A 19,369-nucleotide genomic window follows, 5' to 3' on the forward strand; every position below is an offset into this window, starting at 1 on the left:
GGGTGAGCCCCAGATACACAAGACGGGGTTCACAAAACCATCCCTTACTTTGCAACTGTGAATTTGTACTGTAGCATAACAGTAGTGTGTTTCAGTACCGTTCCCTGAGAGATACAGGAAACAATCTATGTGTTTACCCCCATGATGTGACAAACTGGCAAGGTGTGTACATGTATGCAAAAGCAAAAATGGGGTCTTCACCACTTTATGCCCCGTATAACTTTGTTTTACATATGTTTACCTGAGCATTGCACAGAGTCCAGCAGGGTTCTCCTCCACTCCACTCCAGTCCACTCCACTCCACTCCACTCTGGGATTTGTTAAATAAAAGTTTTCTCTTGCTTTTTCTGGTAGAAGTAGCCCATTTCAGTACAATGGCACATGAGAAACCAGATTTGCAGTATAGAAGAGGTCAAAAGTAAATCATCAGACCACTCAGCCATGGATGATGAAGGAGCTCCATTAGGGTTTCATAACAGAAGAGAGGTGTGGCGTGGATGGGTGGATGATGATGGTAATGATTGTGGTGATGGTGACTTTGATATTGGCCATGTGAGCCACAGTTCCTGTGATGGTGAAATGGAGCAAGAATCAACTGATACAGACACAGGAAATGCAGGCCTCTTTGATACAGGTGACAAAGAAAACAGCAATATGAGTACATATCTGACTAGGTGAAAGGTTGAGAAATGGCTGGGCAACCGAATGGAAACATCCAATGTTAGAACCAGATCTGAAAATATAACGATGGTCTTGGCTGGGGTGAAATGTATTAGACAGAATGCCAACACTGACATTCAGTGCTGGAAATTATAACAGACGAAATGCTACAAGATGCTATGAAATAGACAAAAGCTCAAATGCAAGTAAAATGTACTGTATGAACCAACAGCCATATTAAAAATGTTTTTATTTATTTAAAAAAAATTTTTAAAATGTATTTATTATGACACCCCACTAGCTGACCTGAAGACATCTATAGGTCTGCTGTACTTAGCAGGGATTTCTCATGGTAATCACAGAAATGTAAAAGACTTATTGAAAAGTGATGGGTCAAAATATGGCATAAAAATGTACGCTCTTGTATATGTGAAGATTTATGCTTTCATTTTAGACATTTACCCTGGAACTCAGCCATCAGGTCCTTATTCGTATGGTCTTAAATCAAATGATGTTGTGAACAGACTTGGTGCTCCCATCTCCCAAACAAATCAGACTGTGACATTCCACAGTCGGTTTCCAGTTGATGTTACATTTGCTAACAGGGCACAAGTTGACCATTGTAGAAACTACACAGAAACAAAGCAGAAATTCCAAATGAAATGTTGCAATTTCAAATCAGAATTACATAGTACAATCTTTGGGTTTCAGAATGCTATAACATTGACCTTGTATATGACAAAGAAAGACAAATTGGAACTGCTGATGTCAACATTACATGCTGATGGAAATATTGATCGGGAAATCTAGGCAGATGGGAAACCTGAGACAGAAACTTTCAACAACAAAACCAGATGTGCAGTAGATGTGATCAGTTATGCAGAACTGTGATGTCACTTGAAACACACAGCATTGGCCAGTAGCTGTGCTTTACTGCATCGTAAATGTGTGGCACAAATAGTTTGATAATTTACAAAGAAAATAGCAAGTGCAAAATATTTTGGAGAAATCTTAGAAGAGTGGGACCAGAGATCATTTACAGCAGATGAAAAACAAAATGTTTCTGCCCTGGGAACTACACAAAAATACTGTGGAGCACACTGGTGAGCTGACAGGTGAGCAGGCAGGCACAGCATCACAGAGGCCTAGTACAACAACAGGAAAACAAAAGAGATGCCAGCTGTGCCCCACAAGAAAGTACAGGAGAATAAAATATATGTGCCCTCAGTGTGAGCCGTGCTTGTGTGTGGAGCATGCAGTTTTCATGTGTGGAGACTGCCTTGGGTGAGACAGTTGAGCGGTACTTTTGTTTGCATTTGTATTGTAGCTCACATGGGTCTTTACTTTTGGTGTTATCTTTCAGATCCTGTAAGCAGGTAAACAGCTGATGTGAAAATGCTGATGTCATTCTAAGCATCATTACATGTTGGATACTGTCTTTTACTGGTACCTTATTTCCCTGCCAAGCAGGTTGTGCAGTGTAGCAGGAAGTACCTAACAAAACAGGAAGAGAAGAAAGGGGTGAGGCTGCCACATAGAAGAGGGAAGCTAAGCGTGTGTGTTGTCGGGGTAAACAAGATGTGTGCGTGGAACGTGCAGTTGTCATGTGTGAAGAGTTCCTTGGGTGACACAGTTGAAGCAAAGCTTATTTCTGTGGTAGAGGTCCATTGGTATTTTCATTGTAGTTTGCATAGGAATTGATTTCTGATGTTATCTTTTAGGTTTTGTAAGCAAATACATAGCTGATGTGAAAATGTCGATATTCCAAGTGTACTGTGTATTAGGAATTTAATGCTCTCTTTTATAGATATTTTATGTTTTTGTTAACTGCACACTGTAGAGTATCATAAGAGCCTCCAGACAGAATAGCAGGTTTGTTCTCCAGGCCAGCCTGTGGCGGCTCACACCTGTAGTCTCAGCACTTGGGAGCGTGGGGCAGGAGGTCAGTGTGAGTTCAAGGCCAGCCTAAACTGCACAGTGGGACCCCATCCTACAAAAATGCCAGGAATTGGCAAGCATGAGGACCTGAGTTTGATTTCCATTTCCAAACATAAACACACAAAAAACCATGAAAGCAGAATGCATATGCTATCAGTGTAAGCAGTGTGTGTGTGTGTGTGTGTGTGTGTGTGTGTGTGTGTGTGTGTGTGTGTGAATGTGCTGCTCTCAAGTGTGCAGACTGTCATAGGTGGGATCATTGAAGTAAAGAGGGTTTTTTGGTAAAGTGTTATTGGTATTTTCATTGTAGTTTATATAAGAATTTATTTCTGTTCTTTTTTAGACAGTACAGCAAAAAAATGTTGAAAATTTTTGATGCTTTTGTATAAATACTATTAAAAATTCAGTACTTTTTTGTGATATTTTTTTCTTGTTAAATACTCATTGTTTAACATAATAAAACTCATAAAATTAATACTTCATCAATAGACACATTCTAAAAAATAAATGCGGATCTGACAACCCTTTTTCTGAGCTTGATGACAGAATTAGTCTGATGCCCCAAGCCTGCTTACTTTGACTCCAGCCTGCTTACTTTGCTTGCCTGCCTTTGTTTCTTTCTTTCTGTGTGTCTGTCTGTCTGTCTCTGTCTCCGTCTCTGTATTTGGAGAACTGAACTCAGGGCCTGTACATGCTCTACTCCTGAGCTACCCCTTTTTAAAAATTGCATTTTATTTTTGTTTTATTGGTACTGGGGTTGAACCCAGGACTTTGTACGTACTGAGCCTTCATGCGACCTCTGAACTGTGTTTGCAGCTCTGCAGTTTGGTGTTCTGACCCCTGAGCCCTTTCTTGCCTTTTGCTGCCTTTGACTCCAGCGCCGGAGTGGAAGCCAGGGCCTCACACATGTGGGCAGGTACTCTACTACCAAGCTACACTTCCATGCCACATGGACTTTTTGACATGCATAGGATAGGACACACAGTGCTTGTCTCTCTGCGTCTCAGTTGTTTCATTTTGTGAACTAACCCCTCATTTCACCCACTTTACTGCAGAAAGACTGAGTATCATTCTTTTTATGTCAGCATCCATCCATCCATCCATGGGTACCTTGGTTATGCCACGCCCGAGCTCTGCGGACCATGCCAAGGAGACGTGGGTGTCAGACATTTATTTTGTGTGCTGATTTCATCTCCTTTGGATAAACACCAAGGAGTGGGGAAACTGGATCTTCGGTAGTTCTGTTTTTAGGTTTCTGAGGCTCTTCCAATCTGCCCTGCATAGTGATTGTATTACTTTACATGTCCAGCAGTGTGTTAGAGTTATATGGAAAAAGTTTTTAAGTTAGTCTCCAGTTGATTTTTGTCCAGTCAGTTGTTTATAATGGATTAAGTTGGCTTATGTATCATGGAAATTTCATCTTTTTTTTTTTATTGGTACCAGGGATCAAACTCACGACTGTGCACTTGCAAAGCAGGCACTTATGCCGCTGAGCTAAATCCCCAGCCCTGAAAATTTCATCTTTTTTTTTTTTTTTTTTTTTTTTTTGAGGCAGGGTCTCTCCATGCAATTCAGGCTGGCCTTGAGCTTGCTTTGTAACCCTGGCTGGTCTCAAAGTCACAATGATCCTCCTGCCTCAGCCTCTTGAGGCTGGGATTATAGGCATGAGCCACCATGCCTGGCACAAATTTCATCTTTTGTATAATTGTCCAATACATTTGGTGTGTGTCTGTGGTTGTAGGGATTGAGCCCAGGTCCACTGAGCTATATCTCTACCTCACTCCCTTTATAATTTTTTCTTTTTAATTTTGAGACAGAATCTTGCTAACTTGCCCAGTCTGGGCTTGAACTCAGTCCTCTTGCCTCAGTGTCCCAGAGTTCTGGGATCACAGGATGTGCCACCATGGCCAGCTAAATACATTCTTTATAATCATTTTGTAGAAGGTCTTTTCTTTGTACATTAGCCATTTTTCTTACCTGCTTTTTGAAGCCTCATGGCCTGCTAGAGGGAACTGACCCACTTCCTCCTGCATATCACTGAGTAGTTCTGTGGCCTCAAAAAATTACCCAAGTTTGCCTGCTCAGCATTGTTAAAAAGAAGGAAAGAGATCATAAAGCTTGCTAAGGAAATGGGTTGTATTTTTGTGGTTGAAAGAACAGAGTGGCTGTGGTAGTGGTCACAGTAATAATGCCACAAATTCCCATAGCCCCCCCACTTTGCCATAGCCCAGGACAGCTCCCCCACCTGCACCTCTTGGCCTCACCTGCTAGGCCCTTCCTGTCACATACCGTGGGTGAGGTGAGGACAGGCTGGTCGCCCCAAGGAGCCACAGCCTCTGCCATGCCAGCTGACCCTAGAAACCACTCCATGGGCTGGATACCCTGTGGAATGTGGTGAGACTCAGCCACAGGGCTATGGCATGAGGCTTGTTGGATCTGCATTTGACAGTGGCCTCAGGATGACTGCAGGACAAAGGGACTTGGAAGTAAAAGATCTTAGTCTAACTCAGTTCTCTGGCTTTGGCATGGAGACATTTTCTCTAACTGAGTTTCCTGTCTAAAATGAAGGTATAGCTAGCTCACGCACCTGGGTGTGTTAGAGTGAGCTGCTTTTATTTGGCTGTAAAACCAATAGTAATGATATCTCTTATCCTACTTGAAAGCAAATATTAACATTTGACATATCTACAAGTGATTATGAGACAGGTATGAAAATTTTACTTTGAACAGCAAGTAGTATTTAGACAAACTTTTGATAAGTTGGGCGTTTTTTTGTTGTTTGTTTGGTACTGGGGATCAAACTCATGACCTTGTGCTTGCCAGGCAGGTGGTTGTGCTGTTGAGCTAAATCCTCATCTCTTTAAGTTGGGGTTTTTTGTTCTTTCCATAAATAGTATTTTTGCAGCAGCAAAAAATCATTTCTTTGAAACCTTTCTCCACAACTCTGACCTATACATTCTGTGATGTTATAATGGGTTTAAGTTATGAAACCTTGGAATACCATAACTAGGTTAGTGTGATTCTCCAACTTGGAGAAACTGTCTGATTAATCCAATGCGGTAGTAGAATTCTTTAGATTTGAATTCATCTGTAAAGCTAAAGGCATGAACGTGAAATAGTTAATACAACCCCAAAAAGGTAAATAGTGAATCTTCATTTCTAATATTAATCTAACTTTCTATATTGAGTCACTATGTTTTATGTAGGTGATACTGAAAATGGTAACCTACTTAATTTAAATATTAAATTTTAAATTATGGGATTTACATCAAAGCTGACATTTCACATGTGCACTTTTTAAAGGCCTAATAAAGGTTAGATTCTAGATGATATAATGGTTTATTGACACCCATAATGCAAGCAATAGATAATTCAGAGGTGAGAATTTTATTTCTATATGGGAATTACATTTAAATTTAAAGATGTTTGTTTAACTCACAGTTTGTGGAGGTTTCAGCCTGTAATCAGCTGACTCTAAGGCAGAGTGGCACGTGGCAGATGGCAGCAATTCATGGCAGGGGAAGGCAGCAAAAACAACAAGAGCAAAGGGGAGGAGCATGGACAGAAGGCTCTTTCTGTTCCTTAGAGTGTATGTGGGCCACACCCATAGTCCCAGCACCGGACCATGAGTCTCTCACAAACTCTAGAATCCCGCCTGCGTGACTGCATGAGGCTTTGGGGGGACGGGGGACATCCAGACTCAAGCCGTAACAGACTGTTTCTATAAAACTGACATTGCTGGGGCTGGGGATTTAGCTCAGTGGCATAAGCACCTGCCTTGCAAGCAGGCGGTCATGAGTTCGATCCCTGGTATCGATAAAAACGAAAAAGACAAAAAAAAACACAACTGACATTGCTGCTGGTTTTGTTTCTTAAAGGAATAGAATATACTTCCACAAATTTCCATACTATGTGTTAAGAAAATTAAGTAGGCCCCTCCACATTGTCATGAAATTGCTGAGGCAGTGTTTGGCACCTCCGTGAAGCCAGTGAACATGAGGAGGCAGGCATATGTTACTGGCGTTGTAAACAGTAACTCAGTGCAGCCTGAAGCCTGAATGTATCCAGAAAGGACATCATATTATAGACAAATAAACATGGAAAACTAAACCAAACAACCAGTTATTCTACCTTTAACTTTTTGTAAACCACATTTTGTTGATAACTTCAGTTTTATCAAAAGGCTGATACATTTCAATATTTTGAAAACATCAGTATTAATTTTGAGCTGGCAGACATAAGCTAAACAACTCCCATTATGTTTGGTACTAAGAGATATATCTTTCAATGAAATTATTGAACCAAAAAAAGAAAAGAAAGACAAATTCTCTGAAAACTTGCAGGTATGTTTCTGGGGGATTTTTGGTTTTGTTTTGTTTTTTATTTTTTTACTTTATTTTATTTTTTTTTTAGGCTAGTCAAGTGAAGCAGTGGGAGTGGAGAAGGAACAAAGAAATCTGTAACTGGTTGTGATCAATTAGTTGTAAACACCACTGCACTCGGACCAGCCTGTTTTTTGTCTTTTTGAGACAGGGTCTCATTATGCAGTTCAGGCTGGCCTTGGGTTCATTTTGTAGCCCAGGGTAGGCTCAAAACTTGCAAGATCCTCCTGCCTCAGCCTCCTAAGTGCTGGGATTATAGGAGTGCCCCACTGTACTCAACCTCAGATATGTTTTCATTAGCTGAGTTTATTCTGATAGGAAAGTTACCAACTAATGTAGGTATTTATTTAAAATAAAGGGTCAGTCAGAGCACACAGGAGGACCGGCCATTGCCAAGGGCCCTGGCAGGGCTCTGGCCTGAGGCAGACACCAGAGCTTGCTCATGGGTACCAGGCACTGCTGTGGTTCTGCATTAAATGGGAAAACAAGCACCCAGGCTGAGCACCCGAGGTCGGCTGGACAGGGTGACAGGGACCTCAGCTGCTCAGGCCCACCTGTTCCTTCCTTCCCTCACGGGTGTCCTGCAGGCTAAGCCACCTGCCGAGTGTGTGTCCTGTTCCAGGCCGCCAAGTGCCACAGCTGAGTGAAAGGGAGCAGGAGGCTCCAGCGCTGCCGGTGCCATGGATGCCAAGGTCAGTGCCGGGTTCTGTGGGGGGTGGGGGCCTCGTTCCTCGAATATTTTTATGCCCCTGCAATGCCATATGTGACAGCTCTGCAGTGAGGAGTCCCAGGGGCACACAGAATCCCAACGTTTGAGTCCCTGAGATTGTTGCACCCCCCACCAGGAAGCATCTCTGAGTAGGGTGTGGGGTCACCTTCCAGACGGTGGGGCTGTGGCTTTTAGCCTGGAAGCTGGATGGGGGACTGTGGGTTTGGGGGAAACGCTGGTCACGTGAGCAGCCAGGACTTCAGGGGCTCCCACTCATTCCTGTCACCGACAGCAGCATCTGTCTGAGGACCTCTGTCCCTCTCCGCCTGCTCTCCTCTCCGTGCCCTCGTTCTTGGCCCAGTGAGGCAGAAGCACCACTGTCACATTCTCCCCGCAGAGCAGCCAGGGACTGAGCACCCAGAGACGCCTTCCTCTCACGTAGCCTGGCCCTTGGGTGGGAGGGAGGGCATGATGGCTCCCCTCACCTGCCAAGCGAGAAAGCAGACAGCCCAAAGTTAGGCAGCCGACCCCGGTTCCGCAGAGCTGGCTCCTCCCTGCGCGTGAGCGGTTTTCTCGGGCGTTTCTCAGAACTGTCATCCTAGATGCACAGCATTCAGGAGGCAAGGCTGAAGCATCACAAGTTCAGGGGCAGCCTGGGCTACATAGCAAGATCCTGTCTGAAAACAAAGCAAAACAAAAAAGAAATTTTCATCCTATTGTAGATATGTATGACTTTCTTGTATTTTTTTCTACAATTAAAAAAATTTTTTTTGTACAATGCATATAACAAGAGTCACTGCTTTGAGCTGAGGGTGCAGCTCAGGGTAGCTTACTTGCCTAGCAGGCACGAGACCCTGGGTTCCACACCCAACACCCCCGAAAAAAGAAAAGGCTAGGGAAGATTATCACTCAAGTGTTTTTAAATGCACAGCTCAAGGACTGTAAATGCATGTGTGGTGGCAAAGGCATAGCCCGTCACCCTGTCCCTCAGTGCTTTTTCATCTGCCTTGACCGAAACCGTCCCATTAAATCCCGAGCGCTCACCCACTCCTGCAGGGTGACACCACTGTATTGCCTGAATCTGTGGATTTGCCATGCTAGGACCGCCCAAGTCGGTATTTATTAATTTATTACTGGCTTATTTCTCTCAGCATAATGACCTCAAGGTTCATCCATGCTATAGCCTTCTTTGTCTGTCTGTCTGACTGTCTGTCTGTCTCTGTTGAAAAATAGAGTGAGTAACCAGGCATGGTGGCACATGGCTGTAATCCCAGCACTCGGGAAGCTGAGGCAGGATTGCTGTGAGTCGAAGCCAATCTGGGCTCATGCTGAGCTCAAGGCCAACCTGAACTGCTTAGTGAGACCCTGTCTCCCAAAGACCAAAAAAAGGAAGAAAAGAAAAGGGAAAATAGTAGGCGAGATTGGTTTCATTTTTGCTGTTGTTGGATGCTGTCCTTGGCAGGTTGGAGCGCCAAGATTATTTACTCCAGTTTATCAAACATTCTGGGTGTTTTCCGTCTTTCTCTCTACATTGAAATTGATTTTATATTGAGAATTATTGTTGCCTCTTATATATCAGTTTTGTAATATGTCCAGCAGGATTTCCTGTCTTGTTTCAACATATTTTCCCCTATCATCTAACACGACAGGTAACTATCGGATCTTTCTTCTTCTGAGGCATTCACTAATGAGGACGTAGGTCCATATCCGGCCGCTCACAAGCTCAGTTTGCTCTCGGATTGCAATGCTCACACAGCCCATGCTGCCCACACAGGTTTCTGGCCTCTGCTTTCCCGTTGACTTCTGCTGATCCCTACTGGATCCTCGTCCTCCTCTCTCATTGGCACCCTTCCCTCTTAAGCCACTTCTCTTTTTATTTTATGTGGAAAAGACCAAGATCACTGAACTTGTGTTGAATACCTGCACCCAGCCCGGGGTGGCACCCTGACTCTGGAAAGCCGGCTGCCAGCCCTGCACTGGAGGGAAGTCCCTGGACAGATGGAGGGCTGCTGAGCAAAGTGCCGCCCACTGGGTGACGAAACAGCAGAGGTTTATGGGCCGGGGATGCGGCTCCGTGGCACTGTGCCTGGCTGGCAAGCACAAGGTCCTGACTTCGATGCCCTCACAGTTGGAGTCTGCAGTGTGAGGTGAGGGCCTCAGTGCGAGGCCCTGCAGGTCTCTTCCCTGCTTCTCTCGTTCGGCCCCGGTGCTTCCTGGCCTGGGAATGCGGCACCCTTGTGCCAGCCTCTGTCTTCACATGGCATCGCCCAGGTGTCCTGTGTGAATCTCCCTCTCCTTTTACAAAGATGCCAGTTGTAGGATTTAGGGCTCATTCTAAATGAAGTTAAGGATTTTAACTTGCCTATATCTGCAAAGGTCCTGTTTGCAACGCAGATTCCATTTATGGGTATCTGGGGTTAGGACTTGGGTGGTTCTTTTTTGGGGTACACAACTCAACCCATAGCACTGGCGCAGTCCTGCTTTCTTCCCGTCTAAGCAGGCTGTCTCCGTGGGAAGAAACGAAGTATGTTTGAGTTGCTTGGCTGAACCACATGCAGGAATCCTAATGATTGGATACAGTAGAACTTTCACATAGCTTTTCCTGTTTGGGTGACTTGAGGAAGTAAAGGCTGAAGAGTAGCACACGTACCAGTTTATTCTTTTTACTTGTTCATATGTGTTTCTGTTCACAGATGCTAGGCAGAGCTCCTGCCACCAAGCTATAGCCCAGCATTTTGTTTAATTGAAACCGTGTGCCCTTTAAACATCCCATGAAAGGTTTTTAGTCTTCCTAGTGTAAATTGGTAGAGACTTAGATGACAAAAGACTTTTCTCCTGCACGTTCACCTTCTGGCTCTATCTTCCGGCCCATGTGGCTGCTTGGCATTTGTCTGAGTGGATCTTGGAAGCCGGGCTCTTCCAGGCCCTCCATTTCCTCTCATTCTAGAGCTAGGATTGGTCTGGGTGCTTGGAGCTGCTGGTGCTCCCAGTACTCACCTTCCTTTGCTGATCAGCCATCTCCAGATATGGTCAGGGCACAGAAATGCTCCGGTGGCTCCCAGAGCTTCTGCCCTGAACTGAGCTGTGGCTGCAGGTCCTGTGCATGGAGATGAAGATGGAGAAGGGGAGGAAGATGGAGAGCAGGGTCAGAGCAGGAGCCACCCGAAGGGCTCCCTGTGAGATTTTGCTTATAGGCAAACCCACCGGAAGTAGACCAAGCTAGCCCCAGGCAGGTGTTGACCTGTCCTCAATGTTCCCAGGACTTGGTGAGACCTATCTGCTGCCCAGTGCTATCCTAGGCCTGTGTGTCAGTTATTTTTCTCTCATTGCTTGGACAAAATACACAATACCCAAAATTAAGGAAGAAAAAGTTTGTGTAGCTCATACTCTGTGGAGGTCAGTCTGTAATCAGCTGGCTCCAAGGCAGGGTGGCTCATGGCAGAAGGCAACAGTTCATGGCAGGGAAGACAGCAAAAGCAGTAAGAGTAGACAGGAGAGGGACTGGGGATTTAGCTCAGCGGCATAAGCGCCTGCCTTGCAAGCAGGCAGTCGTGAGTTCATCCCTGGTACCGATAAAAAGGAAAAAGACAAAAAAAAAAAAAAAAACCCATCATGAAAGAGTAGACAGAAGTGTGGAGAGAAGACTCTTTCTGTCCCTTACATTGTATACAGGTTACCCCTAGGGTGGGTGTAGCACTCACACACATAACCCCAGCATTGGAATATGAATCAATCACAGATTCTAGCAGCCTGCCCCCATGATGAGTGAGGCTTTGGGGGAACCTCTGGACACAAACCATAACAGCCTGTCACAAAGGAGATGATGGAAAAGAAAGCCATAGCCAGTAAGGGTGGCTTGAGCTGACAGGGGGTCTCAGCAAACAGCATGGACATTCAAGGGTGCGTGTGAGGGGTGATATTTGCCTGACTTTCCCTTCTCAATCTGTGGATTCTCACCCCAGCCACGTTTTTGAGAGGTCAAGCAAATTGTTTCCTGCACAGCTGGAGCTTTAGGTGGCTCTCTACTTTAAACTAGTGCTGCAATCCATCTCTGCCCAAGGAGCCCTCCTGGTATCACAGGATTGTCCTGTTCATTCAGACCAGGGAGGATCTTCAGCCAGCTCAGCTACAGGGAGGGCCACATGCTGGCCCAATCCCAGCAGCCTCCCTGACTCGCCTTTCATCCTAGGTCGGCAATGGAGCAGGCACCCGGGGTGAGCTCGTGACAGACCTGCTGGTGTTTGGCTTCCTCTGCAGCCGCGACAACAGTAATTTCCACTCTGAGCTGAAGGCACTGGGCCAGGAGCTGCCTGGTAGGCCGGAGGTAGACCATGACGATGAGCTGCAGACGGACGGCAACCGGCTCAGCCACTTTCACGGGGGAAGAAGAGAGGCAGGTAGACACCATGCGTGCCTCCTTCTCCCCAGATCTGGTGACCCTTGCTGTCCAGTAATGTATAGGGCCCACAGCCTGGTTGGGACCTCGGGGCTCCACTGCACCCTGAGGTTTCAGTCACCTGTATGCCGTCGTGTCCTGGGGTTGTTCGGTCCATACTTGAGTGCTTCCTGTGGTACTGCCCTCATTATCTCCCTGTTTGGGGGTAGCTTAGAAAGTTCTTCCCTCCCAAGCCACACTCGCTTCAAGGGGAAGCCCTGATTGTCTGTGCTAATGCAGAATAGCATTTTTACCAAATTTCTCAACAGTCTGTACAATCAAAGGTTAGAAGCCATTGATTTGGCTTATGGAACTCAAAGGAGTCTCCTGGGGTTAAATAATTCAGAGACCTAGGAAGCTTTAAAAGGTAGTGGGTGCCGGGTCCCTGTCAGGCATTCTGATTTGGTAAATTGGGATGTTGCTGGTGAGACCGCACCAGTAACATCTAATGCAGTGCAGGCCGAGGTGAACTGGTGTGTGAGCTCCAGGTTTTTCATGGTGATGTTTGTATCCTGTATAGAATCTGAGTTTTTAATTTTTATACATGCTCTGATTTGTGAGTACCTGAAAGACAACTAGACACGAAGTATGCTGCACCTCATTTCTAGTTGGGGACACCAGATGACTGGCTCCAAATCCAGCTGGGGTTTGGATTCCTCCAAAGCTATACCGAGTGTAATTCCCGCCCAGTGGTGGAGGTCTAGGCTGAGGCTGGACCTCTGCTGGGGTTGGCTTCTTGCTGTGGGCCTGAGGTGAGGCAGGGCATGGTGGGAGGAGGTGCCAGGGGAGAGCTGCTCGCTGTGAGGCAGCCCGGGAGCAGAGAGATGGAGGAAGGGGTCAGGGACAAGGTCTAATCTCCAAGGCCTCTGGGTCACGACCTGGCTCTTCAGTGAGGCTCCACTTCCTCAGTTTTTACTGCCACCCAATAACGCTGGCAAATTAGGAGTCCATGCCGAAGTTAGGGCCCTCCCGGTCCTGTCACCTTCCAGCGCCTGCCAGCGCTTGGAGGAGGCCGGCACTGGGAGAGGGCAGTGCACAGCTGGGTGTGGAGAGGCTGTGCCAAGGCAGTTGGAGTTAAGTCAGAGGGAGCTGGCGCTCGGGGCAGAGCGCAAGCCATGGCGTGAGGAACATTTGTGTAATGCACAGGCCTGGGCCCTCTTCTGGGCACCTGAGTTAGCATATTGTCCCAGAAGACTCCATAGGAGATTCTGACCCTGGGTAGAGTCACTGCCCTGAAAAGCCACAGTGACTCTGGGGACATGGTCCCAGGCTTTCGGTCCACTGGCCAGCCCTGCCTCCTGCCCTGAAGGCTGCTGCCCACATCTGGTGCTCAGAGGCAACACTGCCCTCTGGTGGCCATGGCGGAGACCAAAGGCTGGTCTGGCCTTTGCCCTCTGAATGGGGATGTATGTGCTTGGCTCTCCCCGCTAACCACAGTGCACCAAAGCCTCTGTGCCTTCGAATTCAGCCAGCTGGTCCTAGACTGAGAAAAGCACCCGGTCTCCTTTGGGGAAGGACTCAGCGCAGGCCTGGGCAGCAGAAGCTTTGTCATCAGGAGTAGTAACTGTTTCTCCTGGTGTTCTCGACACTGGTCTTGGTCAAAAGCGTGGCCTGACCCAAGTAGCATTGGTACTGTGGGGCTGTACCTCAACCTCCCCAGCCTTCTGGTGGGGATTTGAATGTAGACTAGGTACCTGCTGAGGCTTGGCAGCTCAGCCTGCCTGGGCACAGATGAATCAGATGCCATGCTGTTGTCCCTGAGCTGGTGGCCAAAGGGAAGAGGGGGTGTGGACATGAGTCACTGGAATAGGTGGGAAGGTTTTGGCAGATGGGGGATACAGGGTGGCTCCAGAGGAGCTGGGAGGAGACGGGGGTGCTGGCTGCTCTGTCGGGAATCAGGAAAAACTTCCTGGCCCCAGTGCAGTTGAGCTGGGCCTTGCAGGATGATACAGTATTGTTCTCTGGAGGAGAGAAAGCTGTCAAGCCAGTAAACCTGGAGAGAGGAAGGCCCAGGTCCTGGGAAAGGGGCCGGGGACAGTTGGCTGTGGCAGGAATGTGTGAAGGCAGTTGGGGAAGTTAAGTCAGAGGGAACTGGAGCTTAGGGCATGGCTTGTCATTTAGGCAGAAGTGAGCCTTGGGAAGGTTCAAGGTAGAGAAGTGTTGGAGTATCCAGTGTCCCAGTGCCCAGCCACCTGCCTGGCCTATGAAAGAGCTGGGTTTCATCTCCAGCACTGCACACACGCACACACGAACACGCACACACGAACACACACACACACACACACACACACACACACACACACACACAAATCTCCAGTGAGCTGCCAGGCACAGCGGTGTATGCCTGCGATCCCAGTGTGTGGGAAGCTGAGGTAGGAGGATCACCATGAGTTTGAAGCCAACCCAAACTACACAGAGACTCTGTCTTGAAAAACTAAACAAAAAAGCTGCAGGGGAACCAAATGAGACACTCTGAGCACAGGATTTAAGGAGACCCTCAGGCTGGAGATTTAGCTCAGCAGCATAAGCACCTGCCTTGCAAGTATGTGGTTGTGAGTTCAATCCCCAGCACCCCCCCCCAAAAAAAAAGTTTTATACTAAGGAGACCCTCAATCCCTAGCCTAAACAATCACTTAACTCTTCTTCTGCCTCCTAAAGTTACCCAGGCTGGCCTCGAACTTGTGATCCTCAGCCTCCCAAGTACCTGGGATTACAAGTGTGCACAACTGTATCTTGGCTCCATGCATTAAGTGCTGGGTATTTGACAGTTGGCCAAAGAGATTAAAGCTTTTAGAAGGTTATATTTAGGAGGGGTGTCAGACAGCAGAAATAGGTAAAATATGGAGCAAGTGTCAAGGTAAAAAAAAAAAAAGACAGAAAAGAAGGAAAGGACCAGGACAGAGTAAAGGAGGTGAGGCAGGACAGTGTTGGCCCTCAGGCAGAGGGGCAGCTGTGAGGAGGACAGACAGAGTCTGTGGGCACCACAGTGAGGCGGAAGCTCAGGGCTCATGGGTGCTGGAGGAGATGGGGGTCTTACTGAGGAGAGGGGCTGGGGAGCAAGGTGCTCTCCACCACTGTTCCATAGCGGGGGACACACACACACACACACACACACACACACACACACACACACACACTGTGAAGCCTCACAGCCAGGGAGTTGGGGAGATGGGACTCAGGCGGGTGACTGCAGCAGCTCTTTCCTAAAGGCCACTGCCACACTTGTCCCGGGCTCCCAGGCAGCAGCGACACAGGCTGTCTTCATGCCCCAGCTGCTGAGTCTGTGATCCGGGAGATGCAGGCCTCTCCTGAGCCATGGAGAGCACAGCTGGGCCAGGCCAGGCCGGACCAGGACAGGCTGGGGCTGGGCCGGGGCAGACCGTAGCCAGAGCAGGCTGTGGTGGCAGGAGCTGGTCTGCTCCTGGTGGAAGTCACGCCTGATCCTGCAGCGGGCTGGGTGGGATAAGGGGGTCAAGCAGTGCCATTTCCTGAATCTTCTTGGTCTTTGCTGCCCTCTGTCTGAACATTCAGATTCTGAAAGTCAAGAAGAGCTAATTCAGCACATCGCCTCACAGCTGGCCTTAATCGGGGATGAGATGGAGCACAAGATCCAGGCCTCCGTGGTGCACCAGCTGAGCACGCAGCTCAGGGACTCCAGTCTGACACCTGAGGTCAGTGACTCTGACAGGCGGTTTGTGCTGGGTGCCTCTGGGTGCCTGGGGAGGGCAGGGACTTTCTGATCCATCAGCACAGCCAGCAAAGCCTGTCCCCCGTCTGTCATCAGCACACCAGCAGCCTGTGAGGTGACCCCTTCCAGACTGTCCCTCTGGAGCTTTAATGAGAGGACTGGGAATGTGGGGTGGAGCTGGTTGAGATTTAACAACCTTGCATCAAAAGCAAGGGTCCAGAGCTTAAGGATAAAACTCCCAGAAAGTCTAGCAAGTAAGTCAGTCTTCTGTTCCTCCAGTCAGAGATGGTGCAGAGAACTTTTAAGTCACCCATGTGTGACTGAAAGAGTGACAAGCTAGCCTGCCACCCTTCCTGGCTTCATGGGTCACAGATAGCAGCCACACTGCCGCCTGCCCAGTGTGGTGGACAGAGACCAGGGTGTGGCACAGAACCCTCAGAGCAGCACAGTGAGACTCTTCCTGCAGGGCTGATTCTGCGAGAGTCCCTGAGCTTGAAGGTCCTTTCGGTTCCAGTGCTCTGAGAGCGCCTGTCCTGTTCAGGGAATCAGGGGAGCCTTTTAACTGGGTGGGCCTGAGACACCTGGAAGGTTACCAATTCTTTAGGCGCCTGAGGGCAGGGAGTGGCGGAGGGTCCTGGTGGGCTTGGTGAGTGGGTGTCCTTCTCCAAGGACGAGGTTGGTAACTGCCTGTGCTCACCCCATGCAGGGCAGGAGGCACTGCCTGGCCGCCACCCTGGGGGAGGTGATGCAGACCTGCCCCGCAGACGTGGAGCAGGAGAAGGCCGTGCTGATCATGACCATGCTGCTGGCCAGAAAGGTGGCTGATCACACACCACGCTTGTTCCGTGTGGTCTATGACACAGTTGTGGACTTTATTAACCAGAACCTGCTCACCTACGTGAGGGATTTAGTCAGAAATGTAAGTACCAGGGACGCCACCCCTTTGCCATGTCATGAGGTCCCCTCCGGCCCACACGGTTCCCTGTGCGGTGCAGAGACCCACCAGTGCTCTCTGCTGCAGCCTGTCTTAGCCCTCTGCCTGTCAGACCACAAGGAAGGCTGTTGGGAAGACACAGCCTCCTGTACATTCATGAGGACACAACAGAAAGTGGCTGAAGGCCCTGGGCTGAGCTTCCCATGCATCACAAATGTAACTGCAATTCAAATTCTTAAAACACATCTTTACTAGCTGGGCATGGCAATGCCAGCATCGGGGAGGCTGAAGCAGGAGGATCACTATGAGTTTGAAGCTCGCCTGGGCTACAAAGTGAGCTGAAGGCCAGTATGACCTGCATAGTGAACCCTGTCTCAAAAAGAAAAAAAGAAGCTGCCTCAGGTATCTCACACACAAGTGTAATTTAAAAACCTCTTCGCTGCCAGTTGTGGTAATGTGTACCTGAAGCCTAACCCAGGAGGCGGGCAGATCAGGAGTTTGAGCCCCCCGGGGGGGCAGGTTAAGTGACTCAGTGTGACCCTGTCTCAAAACATAAAGAAGGCTGAGGCTGTAGCTGCAGGGTTCAGTCCCTTGAACTGGGGAAGAAAAGTTCTTAACAAGATCCTGAGGAGAGACTGAAGGAATAATCAGAAAAGCAGGGGCCTTAACAGCTCTCTCAGGTGATCAGGGGGCACATCTGTCCCTGGATACGGAGTCTCAGTCTTTGTGACGCCCCCCAGGATGAGCCCCGGTGGCCACAGTGTCACGGCCCCATGGGAAGGCAGGTGGATGTACCTAATCTGCCAGTTCTGAGTATTGGTGGATGAGATTTTTATAAGTCAGAGCATTGTTCAGGCATCCAGCATCTGCCCCTTTAATAGGTATTTATAGCCTTTAAAGCGCTCTGTCTGTGCAGTCCTTCAGTGGTACAGACAGCTACAATAGGAAGGGTAAACGTAATCTTAAGGCAGGGGTGAAGCCAAGCTGAACTATTGGAAGGTCATCTGCAAGGAATTCCTGGACAGCTTTCCTCAAGCAGCATTTCCAGAGGCGTGAGAGACAGGAGGGTCAGCGGACACTGCCCGGCTAGCGGGGCTGACCTCCTGAGAGGCCCCGGACACCGTCGGTGACTGAGTGCTTCCCGAGGCTGGAAGCCTGTTAGCTCGGGCACCTCCTGGCAGCGAAAGCGGGGATGTGGGGTATGTGGCCCACAGGACCCTGAACAATGTGTTTTGCACTGACCCCAGCCTCACACCTGCTGCCTGGGGAACCGTGTTTGTAAGCATGGAATCCTGTTTGTGAATTCACAGGCTCATTCTTTCTGGTTTTTCCTTTCTTGCTTAGGAGAGGGACTGAGTGGATGGCTTGCAGGAGCACTACTGGCTAAAACTTGACATGGTGACACCAGCATAGAGAACCTCCAAAGGAGGAGATACCGTGGCCACGAAAATCAATGCCTCAGAGAGGACAGGTGCTGGACATCAACTTTTCTCTCTCATCTTCAGGATGGTATTTAAGCCGGCTACTTGCTGAGCAGCGTCTGCACTGACATACTTGAATAACAGAATGCAAGCCTGGTGATGTTTAACAGGTTTGCTGTCAGCTACATCTGCACCTGTGCCTTATTTCAGCTGTCCAGGTTTCCACTTAAATTGAATCGAAAAGCAGACTGTGAGGCAGAAGAAAAGAATCATACTTAAATTTTTTGCTAAAAAAGTTACTGTTTATTAAAGTACAATCTTGAGCATGGTCTTAACATCAGCTTGTCCTGTTTGAGGAAAGCAAGGCTCAGAGGAAAATTGCATATAGCCTTACAAAAGGGAGGAATTCCACCCAGACGAGAGGTCTCTAAACAGCACAGAAGCCAGTCTGCTGTGTAGACCAGGTGGCGCAGAGTTTTGGCCTCAGGTGCTGCTGGCAAATATGGGAAACTCCGACCTGCATATTAGGTGTGCAGCATTTCCAGCTCTGTTCTCCTGAGCCAAGGAGGACCTCAGGCATTGACAGTTGTGATTGGTGATGTAAAGGCCCATGTCAGTGACTGTTTTTCAAAGTCAGGTACTTATATGTACTGTTTTTCTTTCTAATAAATGAAAGCATTGATAAAAATTTCATCAGCTGATGGTTAAAGCCTTTTTTATATCTTCAGTGTCTCACTCAGCTTCCAGGCTGAGAATGATGTTAGGTTTCAAAGGCGGCACTAACGAGGCACCCTTTCCTAGAGACGCAAAGGATGGAATGGGTCAGGACACAAGGACAGTCCTATCGCACTCAGGAAAGGCCAGAACAACCCAAGGCAAAGCGCCCGTTTAGGAAGGGCATGCAGGAGGCCACGCCTTAGGACTGGTTTGCAAGTGTGGCGATGGGTGGTGACCATGCTGGGTCCATGTCGCAGAGTCCCCTTTCACTTTCACTGTAAAGCCCATCTTATTGTGAATAGGATGCTTTAGGGAAAGTTCACGAACAAGAATAATGAAGTACCAATGAGTAATTTCTTGTTACCCATCACATTTTTGTTCCTTCAGTTTCATCAGAAAAGAAAACTACGCTTCTTGGTCAGCATTAAATACATGCCACACAGCCAGGTGTGGTGGTGCACGCTTGTAAGCCCGGCACTTGGGAG

The 19,369-nt window shown here is 48.0% G+C and overlaps 1 protein-coding gene and 1 long non-coding RNA gene across 3 annotated transcripts in view; one reads left to right on the plus strand and one right to left on the minus strand.

The window, feature by feature from the left end:
* Positions 1 to 18,860, plus strand: part of Bid (BH3 interacting domain death agonist) — a 38,637-nt gene extending 19,777 nt beyond the window's left edge. For both annotated transcript variants that reach the window (XM_003461768.5, XM_063258652.1), the window contains exons 2-6: positions 7,568 to 7,672; positions 11,879 to 12,086; positions 15,656 to 15,795; positions 16,519 to 16,731; positions 18,091 to 18,860. In XM_003461768.5, coding sequence (XP_003461816.2) covers positions 7,661 to 7,672; positions 11,879 to 12,086; positions 15,656 to 15,795; positions 16,519 to 16,731; positions 18,091 to 18,102 — 585 coding nt within the window. In that variant the 5' untranslated portion in view covers positions 7,568 to 7,660 and the 3' untranslated portion in view covers positions 18,103 to 18,860. The remainder of the gene's footprint in view (positions 1 to 7,567; positions 7,673 to 11,878; positions 12,087 to 15,655; positions 15,796 to 16,518; positions 16,732 to 18,090) is intronic.
* On the minus strand, positions 4,114 to 11,398 carry LOC134478172 (uncharacterized). The gene is made up of 2 exons (XR_010050664.1): positions 10,687 to 11,398; positions 4,114 to 8,366 (listed from the first exon to the last, which is right to left on the minus strand). It is a non-coding gene; the product is annotated as an uncharacterized LOC134478172 (long non-coding RNA).
* Positions 18,861 to 19,369: the final 509 nt, after the last annotated feature.

This window comes from Cavia porcellus, unplaced genomic scaffold (genome assembly GCF_034190915.1).
Source record: "Cavia porcellus strain 051 isolate PalLab524CR breed Dunkin Hartley unplaced genomic scaffold, mCavPor4.1 scaffold_11, whole genome shotgun sequence".
NCBI classification, from domain to species: domain Eukaryota; kingdom Metazoa; phylum Chordata; class Mammalia; order Rodentia; family Caviidae; genus Cavia; species Cavia porcellus.